Source organism: Oryzias latipes, chromosome 5, assembly GCF_002234675.1.
Source record: "Oryzias latipes chromosome 5, ASM223467v1".
NCBI lineage: Eukaryota > Metazoa > Chordata > Actinopteri > Beloniformes > Adrianichthyidae > Oryzias > Oryzias latipes.
The window spans coordinates 7540468-7559600 of NC_019863.2; the positions used below are offsets into that span (position 1 = coordinate 7540468).

At 40.6% G+C, this 19133-nt stretch overlaps 1 protein-coding gene across 2 annotated transcripts in view; it reads left to right on the forward strand.

Annotated features, from left to right (window-relative positions):
* LOC101159406 (semaphorin-3F) overlaps positions 1-19133 on the forward strand; it is a 69125-nt gene that overhangs the window by 39924 nt on the left and 10068 nt on the right. The window contains exons 3-10 of one of the 2 annotated variants that reach the window (XM_011492622.3): positions 2449-2609; positions 2701-2763; positions 7366-7485; positions 10673-10762; positions 11527-11620; positions 12920-13039; positions 14651-14790; positions 15023-15137. In XM_011492622.3, coding sequence (XP_011490924.1) covers positions 2449-2609; positions 2701-2763; positions 7366-7485; positions 10673-10762; positions 11527-11620; positions 12920-13039; positions 14651-14790; positions 15023-15137 — 903 coding nt within the window. The remainder of the gene's footprint in view (positions 1-2448; positions 2610-2700; positions 2764-7365; positions 7486-10672; positions 10763-11526; positions 11621-12919; positions 13040-14650; positions 14791-15022; positions 15138-19133) is intronic. The other variant, XM_011492623.3, reaches the window with a different exon arrangement.

Below are 19133 nucleotides of genomic sequence, written 5' to 3' on the forward strand. Positions count from 1 at the left end.
GCTGGCAAAAATAATCACCCACTTCCCAGAGGATTACTGCTCTGTTTAATCCTCCTTTTAAACGTTTGTTTAATATTAATCATTTATGTTTAATCATCTTTCATGAGGTCTTTATTCAATTAGGCAGCTTGGGTTGAGACGGTTTCCAGTGAACGGTTGTTACACGTTCATTTACAGACATACGGTTTTGTTTGATTTCATCTACTGTGATCAGATCTAATTCAAAGGTTGAGATGGCTTCCATTTGGTTTTGGTTCCTTAACCCTTGTGCTATCTTAGGTGACCCCACCCTTACATTGATGTGTTCTCTCTACCATGACAAAGGTGGATAAAGGTGGAAAGATTTCATGTAATCCATGGACACCAGTGAAGATCACAAATCATTGAAGAAAAAAGGTTCAGAGCACTGTCTAGTGGGTCTAGATGACCCAACTCCCAACATTAAAGTGCCTAGGATACAAGGGCAAGCACAAGGGTTCAAACTCTCAGCGGTCCAACCAACCAAATCAGTGTGGGGCCGTAGAGGAAATCTAATGAGGGAGGAGTCTGTGAAGAAAACATCGCTTTTCTACCACATTATATGTCTCTGCTTTCTGTATGTACGGTCTGTTGATGTTAGTACTTATAGGATTTCCTTCAGTACATAATCACATTGGAGTACTGCAACATTTCCTTTGCATGTGGTACAGTTATAAAGGTTTAAATAAATGGATAGCTGGTCTATTTATCTACTCCTATCAGAGAAATTTGTCTCTGTTAAAAGTGAATCTCTTAAATTCATGCTAACTTGAGATCAAATATGTTTTCTATTTGTTGTCAGACAAGAAAGACTGTAAGGCCTTAAAGACCTAATCCACTAAAAATGTTGTTTTTAACATGTTCTTGTGGCATTTTTCTCATGATGTGGGACATTTATAAATAAAGTTAAGATTAAAATTGCATTTCTGAATATTTCTTCATTCAAATCATTGTGAATCAGGAGCGGGCAAAAAAAAAAAAGGCGCTTGTGATTGTTTGGTAAAAACTACAATCAGTGCGCCACAAGCTCCCTGCCCCGCTCTATTCTGATGCATCTACTTGAAGATAAATCCACGCACGTCTTGGTTTTCCTCATTCTAAACTGGAATGTGGCTGCTAGTGGCACTGGGACACTAGTGTTTAGAGATCAAGGTCCTGTGTAGAAAAAAAAAGAAAAAAAACACAGTGAGGTTTTTGTAAAATTTAGCTTTTATCCTTTTAATTCTTTATTCCTGTTTTCCCCCAAGTTAGTTTGAAAATGTCACCATACCAAATACTTTTTGTGGAACAACAAAGAATATTTATTTAAGCCATAGATTTATTATTATGGCTAATTTTAATAACAAAAGGACTTAAGTTGTGAATCCTGCAAAGTTAATGTGAAAAGAGAAGAAGATTGCACAAACGTTCCTAACAAGAGTATCTGTGGTGCCAACTAACTATGGCTGTTAACTGGAAATACACTGGAAATGTATTGAAATGTAATGTGTAAAGTGAAACATATTCCAGGAAAATGGTTTTCAGAAGCATGTTGTTGTTGTTGTTGTTGTTGTGTGCTGCCTGCATGTGGGAATGCTGCTCTGTGGCAACAGCGTTTCACAGTTTCTGAACGCGCTCAGCACGCTGGGAGGCTTTCTCTGAGGGGATTCATGTCAGTCCTCCAACATCACCGATGCAGAAGCACTCTTCCCCTTTCCTCAAGCAAAGCTGCACAAAGTATTTTTCATGAGGGTTTGTCAAACCTGGTTCCATGCAACCAGCCAGAACAAGCAGACATGTTGGATCTTTCACTGAATTATTTTACTTTTCAATTTTCTGAATTTTTATGAAAGTTATTGAAGTGGTATTCACACATCACCTTTGTTCCTAAGCAGAGTGCTTCAAATGGTTTTATTTTAAAAGGCTTTAAATGTTGATTAGGTCTTATAGAACGGAACTAAGTTTTCTTACATTTTTTTACTGCTGACAAAGAGAATTCAGAGATGAAAGGAAACCCTGTCTTCTCCACAGCTTGGAAAAAAGACAAGCAGTTGCAATGAAAGGTGTGCCATGACTTACTACCATTGCTCCATCCACTGCACGTCTGTTATCATTCAGTTCACTCCCCAGGAGAATCAATTAATGTCCTCTTTTCTTTGTCAAGCTAGTCAATAACTAGATTGAGTTCATCCATAACCCCATTACAGCAGGATGTAACTGGGGGGAGAAAAGACCAAACGGCTCCCATAAATTAATTTTAAGGGGGTCTGATGGTTGGCTTTCTATCGTTAGCAAACTGCAATATCATTTACATTATCATAATGTTTTTTGTATGTCCCAATGAAAAAGCAGTGTCCACATTTCCTGTTCCAGTTTATGTTAGAACAAATTTGTCAACCCTTTGGCTTGTTGTTGATTTTTTCTTTTTTCTTTTTTGGTGAAATCTTGTAGAGTTGAAGTCAACGGATACAGCTCACCACTTCTCCTTCCTGCTCAACTCCACGGACTATCGGATACTTCGCATGGATGAGGACCACGATCGCATGTATGTGGGAAGCAAAGACTACATCCTGTCTCTGGATCTACACGACATTAACAAGGAGCCACTTATCGTAAGAGGAATTCCTCCTGAAACCTACAACTGGATGACCTCGTCTTGACTTTACCTCTAACCCACTCATTTTTCTTTTTGTTTGCTGTCAGATCCACTGGCCTGTTCCGCCTCAGAGGAAGACTGAATGTGTCCTGTCAGGGAAAGACACCAATGTAAGTGATGATCAAAGATGTAGTCATCTGGGAAATTCACCACGTCTGACAGTTTCTGTTCCCAACGTCCCAATTATAAATTAGACTGCTGTCTGACTGACTAATAGTCTAAAGCGGTGGTTCTCAAACTTTTTCTCTTGTCCCCCCCCCCGCGATAAACCTGTGACAAAATAAGCCAATTATGTTAAACTTTAATACCATATCAAAAACCTGGACATTCTGGTGCTAGACACTAGAAAAAAATTAAATAAGGACCATTGACTTTGTAAGAACTATAACATTGAACCTACAGTCAGGACCATAACTATTTGGAAAGAGACACATTCTTTCTAATTTAGTTTCTGTACATTACCACAGTGAATTTTAAATAAAACAACTCAGATGCCATTGAAGTGCAGACTTTCAGCTTTTATTCCATGGGTTGAACAAAATGATTGCATAGAAATGTGAAAAACTAAATCATTTTTTGATTTCATGGGCGTAAGTATTGGACAAAGGACTTCCATGCTATTTCATGGGGAGGTGTGTGCTTGTTATGTCATTATGAGTGAAGCAGATAAAAGGCCTGGAGTTGATTAGAGGACTCGTGCTTGCATTTTGAAGATTTTGCTGTGAACAGACAACATACGGTCAAAGGAGCTCTCCATGCAGGTGAAAGGAGCCTTCATTAAGCTGAGAAAACAGAAAAACATGCCAGAAATTGCTACAGTATTAGGAGTGGCAAAATCAACAGAGTGGTACATCCTGAGAAAGAAAGAAAGCACTGGTGAACTCAGCAACGCAAAAAGACCTGGACGTCCACGGAAGATAACAGTGGTGGATGATCACAGAATCATTTCCATGGTGAAGAGGAACCCGTTCACAACAGCCAACCAAGTGAACAACACTCTCCAGGAGGTAGGCGGATCAATATCCAAGTCTACCATAAAAAGAAGACTGCATGAAAGTAGATACAGAGGGTACACTGCAAGATGCAAGCCACACATAAAACTCAAGTGTATGAAGGCTAGATTGGACTTTGCTAAAAAGCATCTAAAAAAGCCAGCACAGTTCTGGAGAGTCATTCTTTGGACAGATGAAACCAAAATCAACCTCTACCAGAATGATGGCAAGAGAAAAGTCTGGAGAAGGCATGGAGAAGCTCCTGATCCAAAGCACACTACATCATCAGTAAAACACGGTGGAGGCAGTGTGATGGTCTGGGCGTGCATGGCTGCTGGTGGCACTGGGACACTAGTGTTTATTGATGACGTGACAGAGGACAGAATCAGCCCAATGAATTCTGAGGTGTTCAGAGACAGACTGTCTGTGCAGATCCAGGTGAATGCAGCCAAACTGATTGGGCGGCGTTTCATAACACAGATGGACAATGACCCAAAACATGCAGCCAAAGCAACTCAGGAGTTTATTAAAGCAAAGAAGTGGAATATTCTTGAATGGCCAAGCAGTCACCTGATCTTAACCCAGTTGAGCATTTCACTTTTTGAAGACTAAACTTCAGACAGAAAGGCCCACAAACAAACAGCAACTGAAAGCTGCTACAGTAAAGGCCTGGCAGAGCATTCAGAAGGAGAAAGTACTCAGAGTAAATAATCCTTTACAAAGTATAAATAAATTAGATAAAGGATCATTCACTTTGTATGTTCTCAAACTGTGGGGCACGTCTCCCTGTGGGAGGGGGGTGGCACGGAGGCATTATATCCATTACATGCATTTCTTCATTCTCCAACAAATGTGATCACAGGTGCAAAGAAAGGCAGGTGTAGGTATCCAATCCGTACCGGTTGCATGTGCTTAACGTTCTCTAAAGATGTTAAAACCACCATTAACAACAATAATGACGTCTTCAAATGTCACGGTTAGTTAGTGTAGTAATAGGTTAATGTAGGTGACGCAAGAACCACGGATATGCGGTCCCGAAGCGCGGTTTGTTTATGTGACGCCACGAAAACAATTCCAATGTCCAAATTCCCTATCTCAAAGATTTGACTAGGGATTTACTCTGCCTCTGTAACTCTAATAGCATGTTTCTGGCACATAGGGATTTTTTTTTTTTATATGACTTTATTTTAATCTAGCTTGGTTGGCATGGAAAGCTTTCCTGAGCTCAACCTGGTGAACCTGCCATGAAGCAACTGAATGAACCTTTTTTTTCTTATTTTTTTCCCCTATTGCTGCAAATTGAGGTGATCCATGTGTAAAATGAAAAGCATGTTCTCGGGCTCCTCATGATGTTTTCTGCGGCGCCACAGTTGCATGGAGGAGCACTTGGAGCTCCTTCCTCTGTAGACTTGCTGTGAAGCTCCTATTGACTGTCTTTTTTTGCATCCCTGATTGCTGATTGCATGCAGCTGCCACCAATTACACTCTTAGAGTGACTCACTGAGTGCAACCTTTGTCCTTTTTATAGCAAGAACTTCAAAATGCCTTCATTTGCCTTTACAGTAAATCTTATCCTAAAACAAAATTGACTTTAATTATTATTTCCTTACCTTTTGTGGAGATGGATAAAAAGCTTAAATTGGCCAGTGGAAGAGGCAGGCCTGTCTGAAGTGTTAATGAGATTCAGACAGCCGCTGCCGGTGTGGCCCCCACAGGACGAGACGGGAACTCATCATTGACATTTATGCTAAAAGCATGAATGCTAAACGGGAGATCTCTTTTGATCTGGCCTGCATGAGCAGAGAGGACTCTGAAAGTGATGAGGGCCATGCCCCCCCTCCTGCCCCCCCTCCTGCACAGGCGTCTGTTTATCCAACTGGAATGTTCATTTATTCGTTCCTGGTGACCTGAACTCCCCACAGCCTGCAGCTACGTTGTATCGGAGCAGGAACGTCCGCTTGTGTGTGTGTGCTGCTGCGTGTTAGAGGTTTGAAATTTCATCCTTGGGAAAACGGAGTAAAAACTAGTTACTGTGAGATATCTTAGTGATGGCTGTTCTTCGGTGAATGACAGATGATGACAACTGAACAGCTATTCGGGGGGGGGTAGGTTTAGGCAGAAGGTCAAAGGCAATCATCCCTGCTGTGCTTGTTGTGGGGGAGCACAAATCCATGCTGAATAATACACGCAAAAGACCACATTTGTAGCCATTCACAGTCCATCCACTCCAAACACTGACTGTGCATCAGTCAGGTTTACTCATTTTAGGTCCAATTCTCATCCCCCATCATCCAAATTCTTTGTTTTGTTTCTACCAGGTATCCCGACTTTGACTGTAAAGCACTTCAGATCAAGCTGAGTCACTTCTTTAACTGTAATATTTTCAGAAGGCAGCTGTCTCCGTTTTCATCATTTTCATTTTGTTTTTTTTAAATTCGTGTCTTTGTGGTCTTGCCCCACATTATCTCCACATTAGCTCCGTCTTGCTCTCTCAGGTCAGCAGATCGGTCACTTTCTATTGTCTCCAGGACAAAGGAAGGCTCAGAGGTGATGGTGCATTTTCAGTTGCTGACCTAAAATTGTGTATAAGTTGCCTCTGCGCACCTCATCAATTTGTTTTTTAATCTATACTAAGGCATTTACTTCAATTTCAGATAGTAAAAAATTCCTTTGTGTGTATTTATATTTAATGTAATCTTTCTCAGATTCTGTGTTAATCCCCCTTAAATTTGGGTTTAAATTCAAATTCTACTGTATTTATTGAGCCCTTTTCCTGTTACAGAACACCTCAAAGTGCTTTTATTATAAAAAACTAAAAAACTAAAAATAATAGTCAAAATAGAAATTATGATAAAACAATAAACCAACACACAGGCACATTCTACGAAAGCAAACAGAGAAAAACAGTCCATAAAATCAAAATGAAGCATGAGGAAATGTAAAACCTATTTAAACGCTGAGCTAAAAAGTCGAGTTTTATTTTTTTTTTCCAAACACCCACAGTGGATGAAGCCCTCACATCCTCAGGCAGGCTGTTCTGCAGGCGAGGCCTCACTGCCGGTTTCTGATCTAACCTTTGGGGACCACCAGCAGACCTGCACCTGAGGACCCGAGGCCTCTGGGAGGCTCAGAAACGAAGTTGTTCTGATATAAATTAAGGTCCAATTCCATTTAGACTCTTATAAACTAATAAAAGAATCTTAAAGTCAATTGTAAAGCATTTAGCACATTGGCTATCTAATTTTCTGCATAACAAGAGGACATATAAGGATATAAATCTTAAAATCCATTTTTAATTTATGTGTTTTGCTAGAACTTTGCCTACAGTAATACTTTGATGTATCATTGTCTCCGACCACAACAATTTTAACTCGTGTCACTTGAAAGGTCTTTCCAAACCCTGTTATTATAGATTTTCTCATGAATGTGTTACATTTCAATTGAACCGTTGTCTTTTGGTTTAGTCAAACCCAGAATGTGTTTAATTGTTTGTGTAAATAAGTTTGAATTGTTTTTAGCCCTAATCCTAGCAGCAAATTCACTCCACATCCCAGATGCAGCACTTTTGTTGGACTGGCCAAACTGAGGATTTTTGAACAGCTGCTGGCTACAAATGCTTGTTGAATATTCATTTGTGTGTAGCATTTTTTATTTTTTACTGTTGTTATTCTTGCAATGAAAGTCTGTAATCCTGTCGGACATTTTTTTCTTTCTCCAAAGGGGGAATGTGGAAACTTCATCCGCCTAATTGAGCCGTGGAACCGAACCCACCTGTATGTGTGTGGAACAGGCGCGTACAACCCCATCTGCACATATGTGGACAGAGGACGCAGGTCACAGGTAACCAAAGACACAAGTGAGCACCCATGGAGACACTTTGACCTTTACTCTTTAGTTCCTTAAGAACACTGTCAGTCAATCAGGCTGGACACCTCCTTCTGCTTCTAAAACTCAACCTTCATCATCTCTGATTCTTTTGCACCATTTTCCACATCTTAGTTTTTTATTGATTTGTCTGTCTTCAAATCTGGTGCTGTGGGATCCTCACCAGACCCTCTGAACTCAGTAAGGCTCCAATCTTCCCTCTAGGTCTAGGAACGGTAAAGTGTCGTCGTAAATTTCAAAATTAAAGATGAAATTCGGATTCTTGGGATTTGGTTCAGCAAGAACGACTGCCACCAAGCAAACGGGTCTAAAAAAGGAAAAGGAAATTGGTGAAAAGATCAACCAACGGGACAACAAAGATATGAACTATAAAAACTAAAACCCATATCTACAATATTTCCCCCAACACAAAAAAAAACAATGTTTCTAAATGAACAAATAGCTAAACTGGTGCAGGGGACAAATAGACAAGGGATGTATTAAAGCAAAGAAAGTGGAGGTCTTGGAGTACCTGATTCAATCATTTTCTGATATGTATCCAGTTTCTAAAATCGGATTCAGAATCAGAATCCTTTATTGTCATTTTACATATTTATACAATGAAATTGTAGCAGCCTTGGAGTGGTAAAAAACACTTTAAATAATCAAAATAAGTACAACAATTAACAACAAGTATGAAAAGAAAATAGAATAAAGTGCAGCATAATAAGTATTGTGTTTCTATTTGTTACAAAGCGCAGTGAATAGAAATGCTGGATGGGTTAGAACTGCAGGAGGTCCTTCGAACAGACTGAAGGCAGAGCCGGAGCAGGAAAACTTTATTATCCATTACTTTTTGGGGACCTCATGCATACATTTCAAAATCTAAAGATGCCAGTAACTTATAAAACCTTACCAAACATTTAAATGGAAGACAAGTAAATTTGAAGCATTGTAATCCAGAAAATAGTCCCCAAGTAATCAAAAACATTAAGGATAAAAGAATTCACACTGAGCCGTAGTTTATGGGAGCGGTTTTGTTCAAACTAAAATCTGTTCAATGACCTCCTGTGATGAAGAGGAAACTCTGGAACATCATCTGATTGGCGGCTATAGGACTAAAGTAATGAGAACCAAAATGAACAGTGTTAGTTTTAATGTACATGTCAATCCTTGTTCTATGATGTTCACAGAGAAACTCCCAGACACTAAAAGATGGTTATTCTGGTTGATCATGTGTGTAATTGATACACACATTTGGAAGACAAGATCTGAAGTCATCCTGAATCAGGAAATGATCCACAATGACTCTGTTCTTGAGAACATTATTGCAGATCTGAGGAGGTGAAGAACTGTCTCACTAAAGAAAGGAAGCTCCGTTCTCTTGGCATATTCTAAATATTTGAAAACGTATTTATTTGTTCACATATATTTCAAAATTATTTATCTTTGAAATTGCATCCCTTTTCTGTTAATTTAAAGTGCATTTAGGCTTTATGCACCTGCGTAATTTTACTGTCTAATATTTGTATTTGAAGTGATTCAAACTCAATAAAGTTTCTTAAAAAACGTGTCACTCTAGAAGTGCCCCCCCACCCCCTCCCACTCAATCACCTCTGCAGCCACAGCTCAGCCTGTGGTCTGCGTCTGTGTCTGGCCGGCCGGGTGCCCCCGAAAGGCCATCACCGCTAATGGAGCCTCCCATCCGTCATCGGTCTTGTAGCTCGGCCCCCCCTCTGTGGAAGGCGGTGCAGAGCTGCAGCAGCTGCCGGCCCTGTTATAGCCACACGCTCATGTTCACCTCTCTGATTGTTTAGTCTCGCTGCTTAAATCAGGGGTTCAGATATTTAGATAAAGGTCAGTGTCCCTCTTGTCCGTTTCCCTGTCCCCTTGGGGCCCAAATGTTGTGTCACTTCACACTGTAAAGATTTTACTTCTGTAACATTAGATGTAAACAAAAGCCACTTGTTCAGAAACCCTCTTCTGTCCTACAAGGCATGGTTACACATCCTGTGGGTCTCTGCTTGAAGCTGCAGCTCCTTCCTGAGTAACAGTCGGCCTGGAAACTCCTTTGATGTTCCTCTGCTGCTTCCTCATATGATTCGGTGTCAGCCTGGGATTATGTTAAATATGGCAGTGCTGTGCTTCTGACATTTTAGGACAGGTGTGCTTCTTCTGGGAATATGACTGTAAATTACCTCCATAAAGCTTCATGTGGAGGTTTGGCAATTTCAGCGATTATTGTGATCTACTTTACTGTTCTGCATTACTCTGATCATCTTCTGTTTTAATGGAGTTCCCAGTGGGCTTTTAATAATGATTATGGGATTTTTTAGCCAAAATAATCATTTATAAAAACGGTGTTGTTTTCTAGGACATAGTTTCTGCAGAGCAGCAGGAGCTCATTAGAAATTCACCTCTGAGTTGTGGGCGGGACCATTGGTGCAGACTAGCAGAAAGGCGGAGCTATTTTTGACCCGGATTGCAGTTCAGCAGAGGAAAGCAAAGACGTACACGGATCTATTTGTGGATGCATCAGAATGGAGCGGAGCAGGGAGGGAGCTTGTGGCCCGCTGTGGCCCGCTTCTTTTTCTAACGGCATCTGCTCCTGATATACAGCAATTTAACCTAAGAAATACTCAAAAAATGTCATTTTAAGCCTTATTTTCTTTCATAGATGTCCTCCATCGTCAGAAAAATGCCACAAGAGCTTGTTAAAAACAAAATAAACACTGTTTTCTTTAGAGTGGGTCTTTTATGAAAAAGGCAGTTTGGCCTTTACGATCCTGTTTTAGAATGACAAAAGAAATAGTTTCTTGTACAAATCTCTTCTTCTCATTTGACTTTACCGTCTAATCTCCATTTTGGCAAGATTCTGTGCTTTTTTTTCCTTCTTTGATGTCCTGCTTGGTGTTTTGATGCTGCATGACTTTCACGCTAACATTTCCATTTGAAAATCCGGTTTTCTTTTTTCACTTATCTGCTTTGACATTGACTTTTCTTCTATTATGGTTTTCCTCACTTTTTGATATCTTCGCACTGCCTCCTTCTTTTCTTTTTTCAATTTTCAGTTTACCTCATCAGTTGTTCAATTCCATTTTTTAACTGACGATGTCCGGTATTGACTATGAGGTGGCGCTCTGTGCCATGTCTCTGTTTTTAGGGCTTCTACTCTTCACTGGTTCCCCAGTCAGCAGGGAGAACAAGTCGAGCAACAGACATCGTCCCTTCGTCAGAGCCTTTGAGCTCAGAGGTGGGCTGGGGGATTTTTTTGGGGGGTTTGACACCCTCCTAAAGTCTTTTTTTCAAAACAGATGAAGAAGGAAAAATTTAACTTTATGTAAATTTTTTGTTTCCCCATTTTTTTAAATGGCTTTGAAATACCTAAAAGTTTTTTTTATGTGTGTTTTAGGTTTAAAATCTTTTTTTTTTTAATGCAACCCTTTTAATCTCCGCCAACACAAACTTAAAGAATGAAACTAAAACCCATTTACTGATTTTTATTTTTTTGTACTTTTTAGAAGGCAACCTTCTGGTTGTTTTTGCTAATTCACATAAATACTCCTGTTTTTTCTGCCACAAACTGTTTTTCCACGAAAAAAAAACATGGGTTACAGGCACAGCTCTGACTTTAACTCTGCTCTGCCAAACGCATTTCACAAATTATTTTCTTGGACGTTACCATAGCATCACTGTTGACACAAATGTTCATGGAAGAATGAAAACCTGTTGCGCTCACTAACATGAGAAGCGTGCTGGATGAGTCCTGGAACCGTCCCAATGTTTTTCCTCCAACACTTTCTAACTGAAAGCTGGTTTTGTGTTTCTTTTTCTTTCCACAGCAGTGCTGTAAATGTGTTTTTTTTAATGCCTTCAGGGTCGCATTGTCCAGCATTGTTTTGAATTGATTTAAGTCTTTTTTTCTTCACCTTAAACAGGTTTAAACAACAAATCCGTTTTTAAGGATCGATTCAAATGCTCAGACAAAGTATTCCTCAAAATTCCTTTGTGTTGCAGGAATATATTTTCCGACTTGAACCTGGCAAAGTGGATTCTGGGAAAGGAAAATGCCCCTATGACCCCAAATTGAACAGTGTCTCTGCTTTGATCAGTGAGTTCCTGCACTTTTATTTGAAATATATCTTTTTGTTAAAAAAAAAAGAAGAAATATATGTTTAGTTTTTATAGTTGAGAGCAACTTTATCAAGTAATATGTTGTTTTAAATGAAGCTGTCCAGTTTTTTTGCCTTAACTTGAATTTCAAATGAAATCAGTTGAATGTTTCTGCCTTTTCCATCCGTTTATTTATTAATTTTAAGCTTTTTGCACAAGAAGTCGGAAAGTCAAGTACTTCATACAAGATATCGTAAAAATGATACCATATAAAGGCTGAGACAAGAGAATACTAGAATTTCTTGGTGGGGGGAGAGCAGTGGATCACTCAACAACAGGGTTTATGTGCCTGGTAGTCTGTCAGTAGTCCCTTATCTGGTCAAATGGATGGGTCTCCCTGTTAATGTGTGGTCCCACTTTGGTTGTCAGCAGTGTACAGGTGGTCAGACAAGGCCGCTGATAAGCGACCTCCTGCCCTCTGTGTGTTTGTGTGTCTAAGGAAGAAAGAGCTTCTCTTTCGCTCCATCACACGAACTACGCTACAGCTGACGACGGCAAAGCTGTCTTACATAACTCTGACGGGAAGGATGTGTCACTCTGACCACACAAAGAAAGTTGGAAATGTTCTGGTTTAGGGCCAAGAAGTTGAGATTTTTAGTTCCCTGGTTGTTCTTTTTCCCTGCATCACACATAAACACATTGCTATTTGTAATATCAATATGGTTATCTCTGACTCGAGCGTAGACACTCATCAGTCAGACCGATAGAAGCAATCACTGTAGAGGTGAAGCAAGCCTTTCCGACTCCGTTTGGGAACCATTGATTTGGCTTCCATTGGGTCTTCCTTCATTATATAGAGGATTCAAACACTGTGACTGGACAGAAACTTTAGTCAGATCAACATTTTCTTGGACTTTTATTGACCACTATGTTGGCTCTCTGTACTTTCCCATTATCCTGACTGATATAGTATCTGTCAATGGGATTGCTGTGCTGTAATGAGGTCATTGTTTTTGGTTTAAACGTGTCTCACAGACTTGTGAGGCAGGAACTGATCCCAGTTGCAGCGATGTATTTTGGTTTGTCGTCACGAAGAGTTGAAGTTCATTTCAGCCAACAGCAGCTGCACATGCTGTTACTGAAACGTTGATGAATCCTTGAGGAATTGTTCAACCTTCTAGTAACATTTCCGTCAACCGTGATTGACATCTCATCCTGTGATTTCATCTGAAAATGTTCTCACCTTTGACCCCGTCAGTTTTCAACCCTTTTTTTTTCCTATTTCTGTGACTGACAGACGGAGAGCTGTACGCAGGAGTCTACATTGATTTCATGGGAACAGACTCTGCTATCTTTCGTACTCTGGGGAAGCAGACAGGCATGAGGACTGATCAGTACAACTCCAGATGGTTAAACGGTAATGTCTCGACGCACAGCTTGGTCTGCATCCAACTTCATTTCCTGCCCTCGTCTCTTCCACACCATTTTAATTTATTCCTCAAACCTGCCTCTTCGTGTTTTTAACACTTCTTTGCTCACAACCATGCGATCCCAGAATCCGGTTGGACCTAAAGTTCCAAAGGAACTGGACTAGTTATTTGCATGACAGCAGAATGTGGGTCAGTGTTGGAGCAGCAGGGTTTAATCAGTGAAAATCAATAATCACTAGAGGTGTCTGCGCTCTGAAGCAAGCCGAGCTTCTTTCATTAACTCCCGTTCAGTCTTTTCATGCCGCTGCTGCACATATTTCAAAGACTCCTAAATTTCCTCCTGACCCCGTTGCCCTGACAACAGTCCCCTGCTAGTGATGCTCTGAATCAGGACACCTGAGTCCTGCTAATCAGGCATGTATGTGACACTACCCTCCCCCCAACATCCCAGTGGTTTGCTCCACTCCCCCCATCGTTTCGAATATTTCTCTTGTCCCTGTTTAGGACCCTGGACTCACAGTCTGGGCGGCCCCTTCTGTATTGTGAATGCATTAGTGACCCAGTAAAGCAGCCAATAGCAGGGCGATGTGTTGCTGAAGACACGTTTGATGTCACGGAACAATGCTTCTCTGTCATGGCATCCAGTTTACAAAGATACTAAACCTTAAGAGGCTAAATTAAAATTACATCACATTAAATCAAAGATCAAGTCAGCGTATGAAGAATTTCAAAACAATGCTTCAGAGTTGTCAGAAATTTCCAACAAACTTGATTTATGCGTCTTTCTTTTGACGCATGTCAAAGTCGCTGCTGGATACTTGTCCAGAAATGAGATCATAAACTTGAAGCTCCAGATGTGAGTGGGAGGAACCACCATCAAAACGTTTCAGCCTCATTGCTGAACTGACTGCATATCCTGTTTACAATGCATGGAAGACACAGATGATGTTCAGAGATCAGGTTTATTTATCTTAAAGAGCTCTACAAAAGCCTCGCTAAGCACATCTGCATGTCTGGGTCCATGAGGTCATTCAGAGACTCTCCCAGACAGAGAGCTTCACTCCTGCTGCAGGAGCTGCAGGAGCTGCATCTGCTTTGAGTGTGGCCCAGTTTGATGACTTGCTGTCCCGCATTAGTCCAAAGAGGGAAAAAATAAAAGCAAGAATAAAATTAGAGGAGTAATGCAAATAGGAAAACTACTAAGTTCAGGAGAACAATCAAATTCTCTTCAATGTTTGTTTTGGACAGGCCTTTTTCTTTTGCGTTACTGGCAGTAGTAAATTCTGATACACACCCTACAGTGCCCTCTAGTGGTTGTTGGTGAGAAAATAACCAGACTGTGAGCTTATATTTACTTTTTTTAAATCACACATAGGTCTCAGCCCGGGCCAAACTATGCAAAAAGCATGACTTATACTCAGAAAATGACGTACTAAAGCCTATGTGTCAAAAAAGTTGGTCGAATAGCAAAAAAACAAAACTTTGTGCAACAGGATAGAAAGTCAAAGACCCTTTCTTACAGTTAGTAAAATGACTTATGTGCAGCCAAAAATTGTACATTTTCTCCTGATTTCTTTGACTTTGTTTGCTTCTTTCAGATCCCACCTTTGTCCATGCTCACCTCATCCCAGACAGCGCAGAGAAGAACGATGACAAACTCTACTTCTTTTTCCGTGAGAAAGTCTCTGAAATGGGTCAAAGTCCCATGACCCAGTCCAGGATTGGACGGATCTGCCTGGTAAATAATCGTAAAGAGTAAACAGATGTATTTGCAGAAAAATATTCGGACTCTGCTGCTCCACTTAAAAGATTATTCTTTCCCTGCAAAGTCACTTAGTTAAATATAAACAATCCTTTATTCACAGAAACAGCAGCTTTGCTGATTTGCATCCGTTTAGCAGGTTTCTGCTGAAGCTGCTTTCTGGAAATTCACCATTGTGTGTATGTTTTTGTGTGCTTGTGTTGTACAGAATGATGATGGTGGACACTGCTGTCTGGTCAACAAGTGGAGCACGTTTCTGAAGACTCGGCTCATTTGTTCAGTGCCCGAGCCTGACGGCACGGAGACGCACTTTGATGAACTAAGTGAGTTCAGTTTCCATTTCAGTTTGTTGGGACTTTTTTGGGGGGATTTTCCCATTACTCCACCCAAATATCTTTGGACGTTGTGCGCCACATTCCCTCCTATGTAGTAATGGTAACACTTAAGAGTCCAGTCACCATGGTAGCAAACCATCCAAAACTGACCTCAATTGTGACAAACTACTGATTTTCTCAGATTAGTTTCTACATCTCTGTAATAAATCTGCTTGGGTTTAATTTGCAGCATATTGAATGAATGAATGAATGAATGAATGAATGAATGAATGAATGAATGAATGAATGAATGAATGAATGAATGAATGAATGAATTCATTCATTCATTCATTCATTCATTCATTCATTAATGAAGCTTTATTTATATAGCACTTTAAAGCTCATTTTAGGTGTTCCAAAGTGCTTCACAATAAAAAAAGACGGAAAAAAGTTTAAACTTAGACAAACTAGACTCCACTCCCAATGTTAACGCACCTCCAAGGCACATTAACATTGGGAGTTGGGTCATCTAGACCCACTAGACAGTGCGCTGAACCTTTTTTCTTCAGTGATTTGTGATCTTCACTGGTGTCCATGGATTACATGAAATCTTTCCACCTTTATCCACCTTTGTCATGGTAGGGTTTAAGATTGGGTTTAATTTGCAGCATATTGACCCAACTCCCAATGTTAAAGTGCCTAGGATAGCACAAGGGTTACACAGAAACCGGTACATATGAAAGTGAGAACTCAGTCGTGTCAGTACAAGCAAAGCTCTTCATAATATTAATAAAAACGTGATCAGGATTCCATGTTGACAGATAACTGTCAACATTGGGCAGCTTTCTTCACAGTTTCCCTGTGATCCTAATCCACGTTCAGATGTTCTGTGCTGTGAGGAAAAGCAGCTCACTGCACAGAAGGACCACACATCCAGGAGCTTTCAGCATGTCTTCTTATGTAGAGCAATACGACCATGAAAACCAGGAAAGCTGCAGCTTTAGATTAAGGTACCACTGAGTGTTGCATGTTAATCTCGACGTTCGTGCTACTTTGAACATGAGCGTGACTGTAGAATGTTATGTGCCCAGCAAAACACGTGTAATGCTAGATGTTTGCATCCTTATGAAAACCAGCAGTGAGGTTTTTTTTTTTGAGAATTTAAAAAGCAGAGAGCCACAGATGCCGTCATAAAAGCAATGAGCAACAGGAATCATTCTTACTTTCCGTGGCTCATCCCAACCCTTCTGTCATTCGCATGAGTGACAGGATTAAGAGGAATATAAAACATTGCTAACCTTATAATGACAGATGGGATGACTGTTTTTTTATTTTTATTTTACCTCCTGTTTTTTGTTTAATTGCTACACAAAATTCATTTCAGAAAGGTTTTTTAAAATTCCCTTTTATTATCTTATCATACACTGTAAAAACAGGCCCCTTAGGAATAAGTAAAAAAACTCTGACCCCATCTTTAAAAAGCCATAATAATCTGCCAATTGGGTATGAAAAATTGTCTTACTAAGAAATCTTGTTTTACGAAATTAAAAATCTAGCCACTAAGACTCAGTCTCTGCTCTAATTCATCCCAAAGGTGTTCTATGGGGTTCAGGTCAGGACTCTGTTCAGGCCAGTCAGGTTCATCCACACCAGACTCTGTCATCCATGTCTTCATGGACCTTGCTTTGTGTTCTGGTGCAGAGTCATGTTGGAAGAAGAAGGGTCCGCTCCAAACTGTTCTCACAAGGTTGGGATTATGGAATTGTCCAAAATGCTTTGGTATCCTGAAGCATTCAGAGTTCCTTTCACTGGAACTAAGGGGTCAAGTCCAAGTCCTGAAAAACAAGCCCACACCATAATACCTCCTGCACCAAACTTCTCATTTTGTACAGTGCAGTCCCAAATGAACCGTTCTCCTGGTAACCTCCAAACCCAGACTTGTCCATCAGATTGCCAGATGAAAAAGTGTTATTCATGAGTCCAGAGAAGGCGTCTCCACTGCTCTAGAGTCCAGTAGCGGCGTGCTTTCCACCACTGCATCCCACGCTTTGCATTGCACTTGGTGATGTGTAGTTTGTATGCAGCTGCTCGACCATGGAAACTCATTCCATGAAGCTCTCTGCTTTCTGTACCTGGGCTGATCTGAAGGTCACATGAAGTTTGGAAATCTGTAGCAGTGGACTGCAGAAAGTCAGCAACCACTTTTGACTCCTCTCTGTCAGTTTACGTGGTCTACCACTTAGTGGTTGAGTTACTGTTGTTCCCAAATCTTCCATGTTGTTCTGATAGAGCTGACAGTTGACTGTGGAATATTTAGGAGTGAGGAAATTTCACCACTGGATTTGTTACACGGATCACATCCTATGACAGTTCCACGCTGGAATTCACTGAACTCCTGAGAGCGGCCCATTCTTTCACATGTTTGTATAAACAGTCTGCATTTGATTTTATACACCTGTGGCCAGAACAACTGATTAGGACACCTGATCTGATCATTTGGATGGGTGAGTCAATACTTTTAGTTTTATGGTGTATATAAGAAAATGAAGCCTTAAATTGCCGTTTTATTCAAGTTGTGGCAAATCAGGTGCAGACAAAAAAGGCATTTGAAATAGCTTGTAAGTGACGAAGAAGCTACTACGGTAAGCCACAACAACAAACAAACACAAACAAATAGATCCATGAACGTCTTCGTTTTCCCCGCCCAAGCTGGTGTATGGTTCTTCACTCAAGGTTCGCGACCTTGAGTGCCCAGAAAGGCGCCTTATAAATAAATGTTTTATTATTATTATTGTTTTATTATTATTAACAGAACGGCTGGATAGCTTCAATATTCCCCTTTTTGATGCACAGGTCATGTTAGGTTGGGAGTGTGAGGGACTGTAAGCTAGCGGGTGAGCGTAAACAGAGGGATGATGGGAAATGGCGGAAGGCTTGCTCCTCTCCAACAGTCCCGTCCACAACCCAGATGCAAATTTCTAATGAACTACTGCCGCTCTGCAGAAACTGTCCCAGAGAACAATACAGGTTTTTACATTTTGGCTAAGAACATCATAATCATAATTAAAGACCACTGGGAAAGCTTTTCCAACAGACCAAAAGATGGTTGGAGTAGGACTTTAATGTGTCAAATAGCATTTAAGATGCCTTTCCCTTTTAAAAATTAACACATGACTTTTTTTTTTACCTCACTTTTCCAGTTCAAGTCTGGTGTCTCGATGCAACAGTTTCAATAAAATGTATAAACTTTAGTGAGCACTGTTTTATCCGTTTAAAGCAGTGTTCCACAGTTAAACTGTAGTTATAAAAATCCATCTCTAACCACAAGCTAAACCCTGCTGACTTCTGGCGCTTGTGCAGTGATGAGGCTCTGCAAACGTTGGTCATGCATCAAAAGCACGCCGTGCACGCCGTGCTCGTCACAGGACGGCCCTCCTCTGTCAGTGTTGCTGAAGCGTGAGCAGTCTCTCTGCAGAGCTGCAGGTCATGTGTCTTCAGCGCCAATGAGAACTTGCGGTGAGGTCATTGTGGAACCTGAGGTGCAGTGGAACATCCCACAGCGCTGTGGCTGCTCTCCCCACAAACCGCAGACGGTCTGGTACAAATGGACTGTCTGCCGTCGAGCTGGTCCTGACGGAGCCCGCCAGAGGCATCAGAGTAGATGCTTGAGGACACAAGGGAGAAGGTGGAGTGGATTCAAGAAAAGAGACATTCAGGGTTTCACCATGGGAAAAGGAAAACTCAGAGACAGAAAAGGACACAGATGCAAGACATGAAAACGCTTTCCATGCAAGAAAAAGAATGAAATCGTTATAACCATAAATTTGCGGTGCCTGTAATTATGGATAAGTCTGCATGTAAGCCTCGCTTTTGTTGTTGCACATTGTTGGGTTTCAGTTTCAGCCACCAATCTTTTCAAATGAACATTATTACAAGTTTAGGGGCAAAAAATTAAAGAAATAAAGACATGAAACTATAATTTTTTTGAAAGTATATCTGAATAAC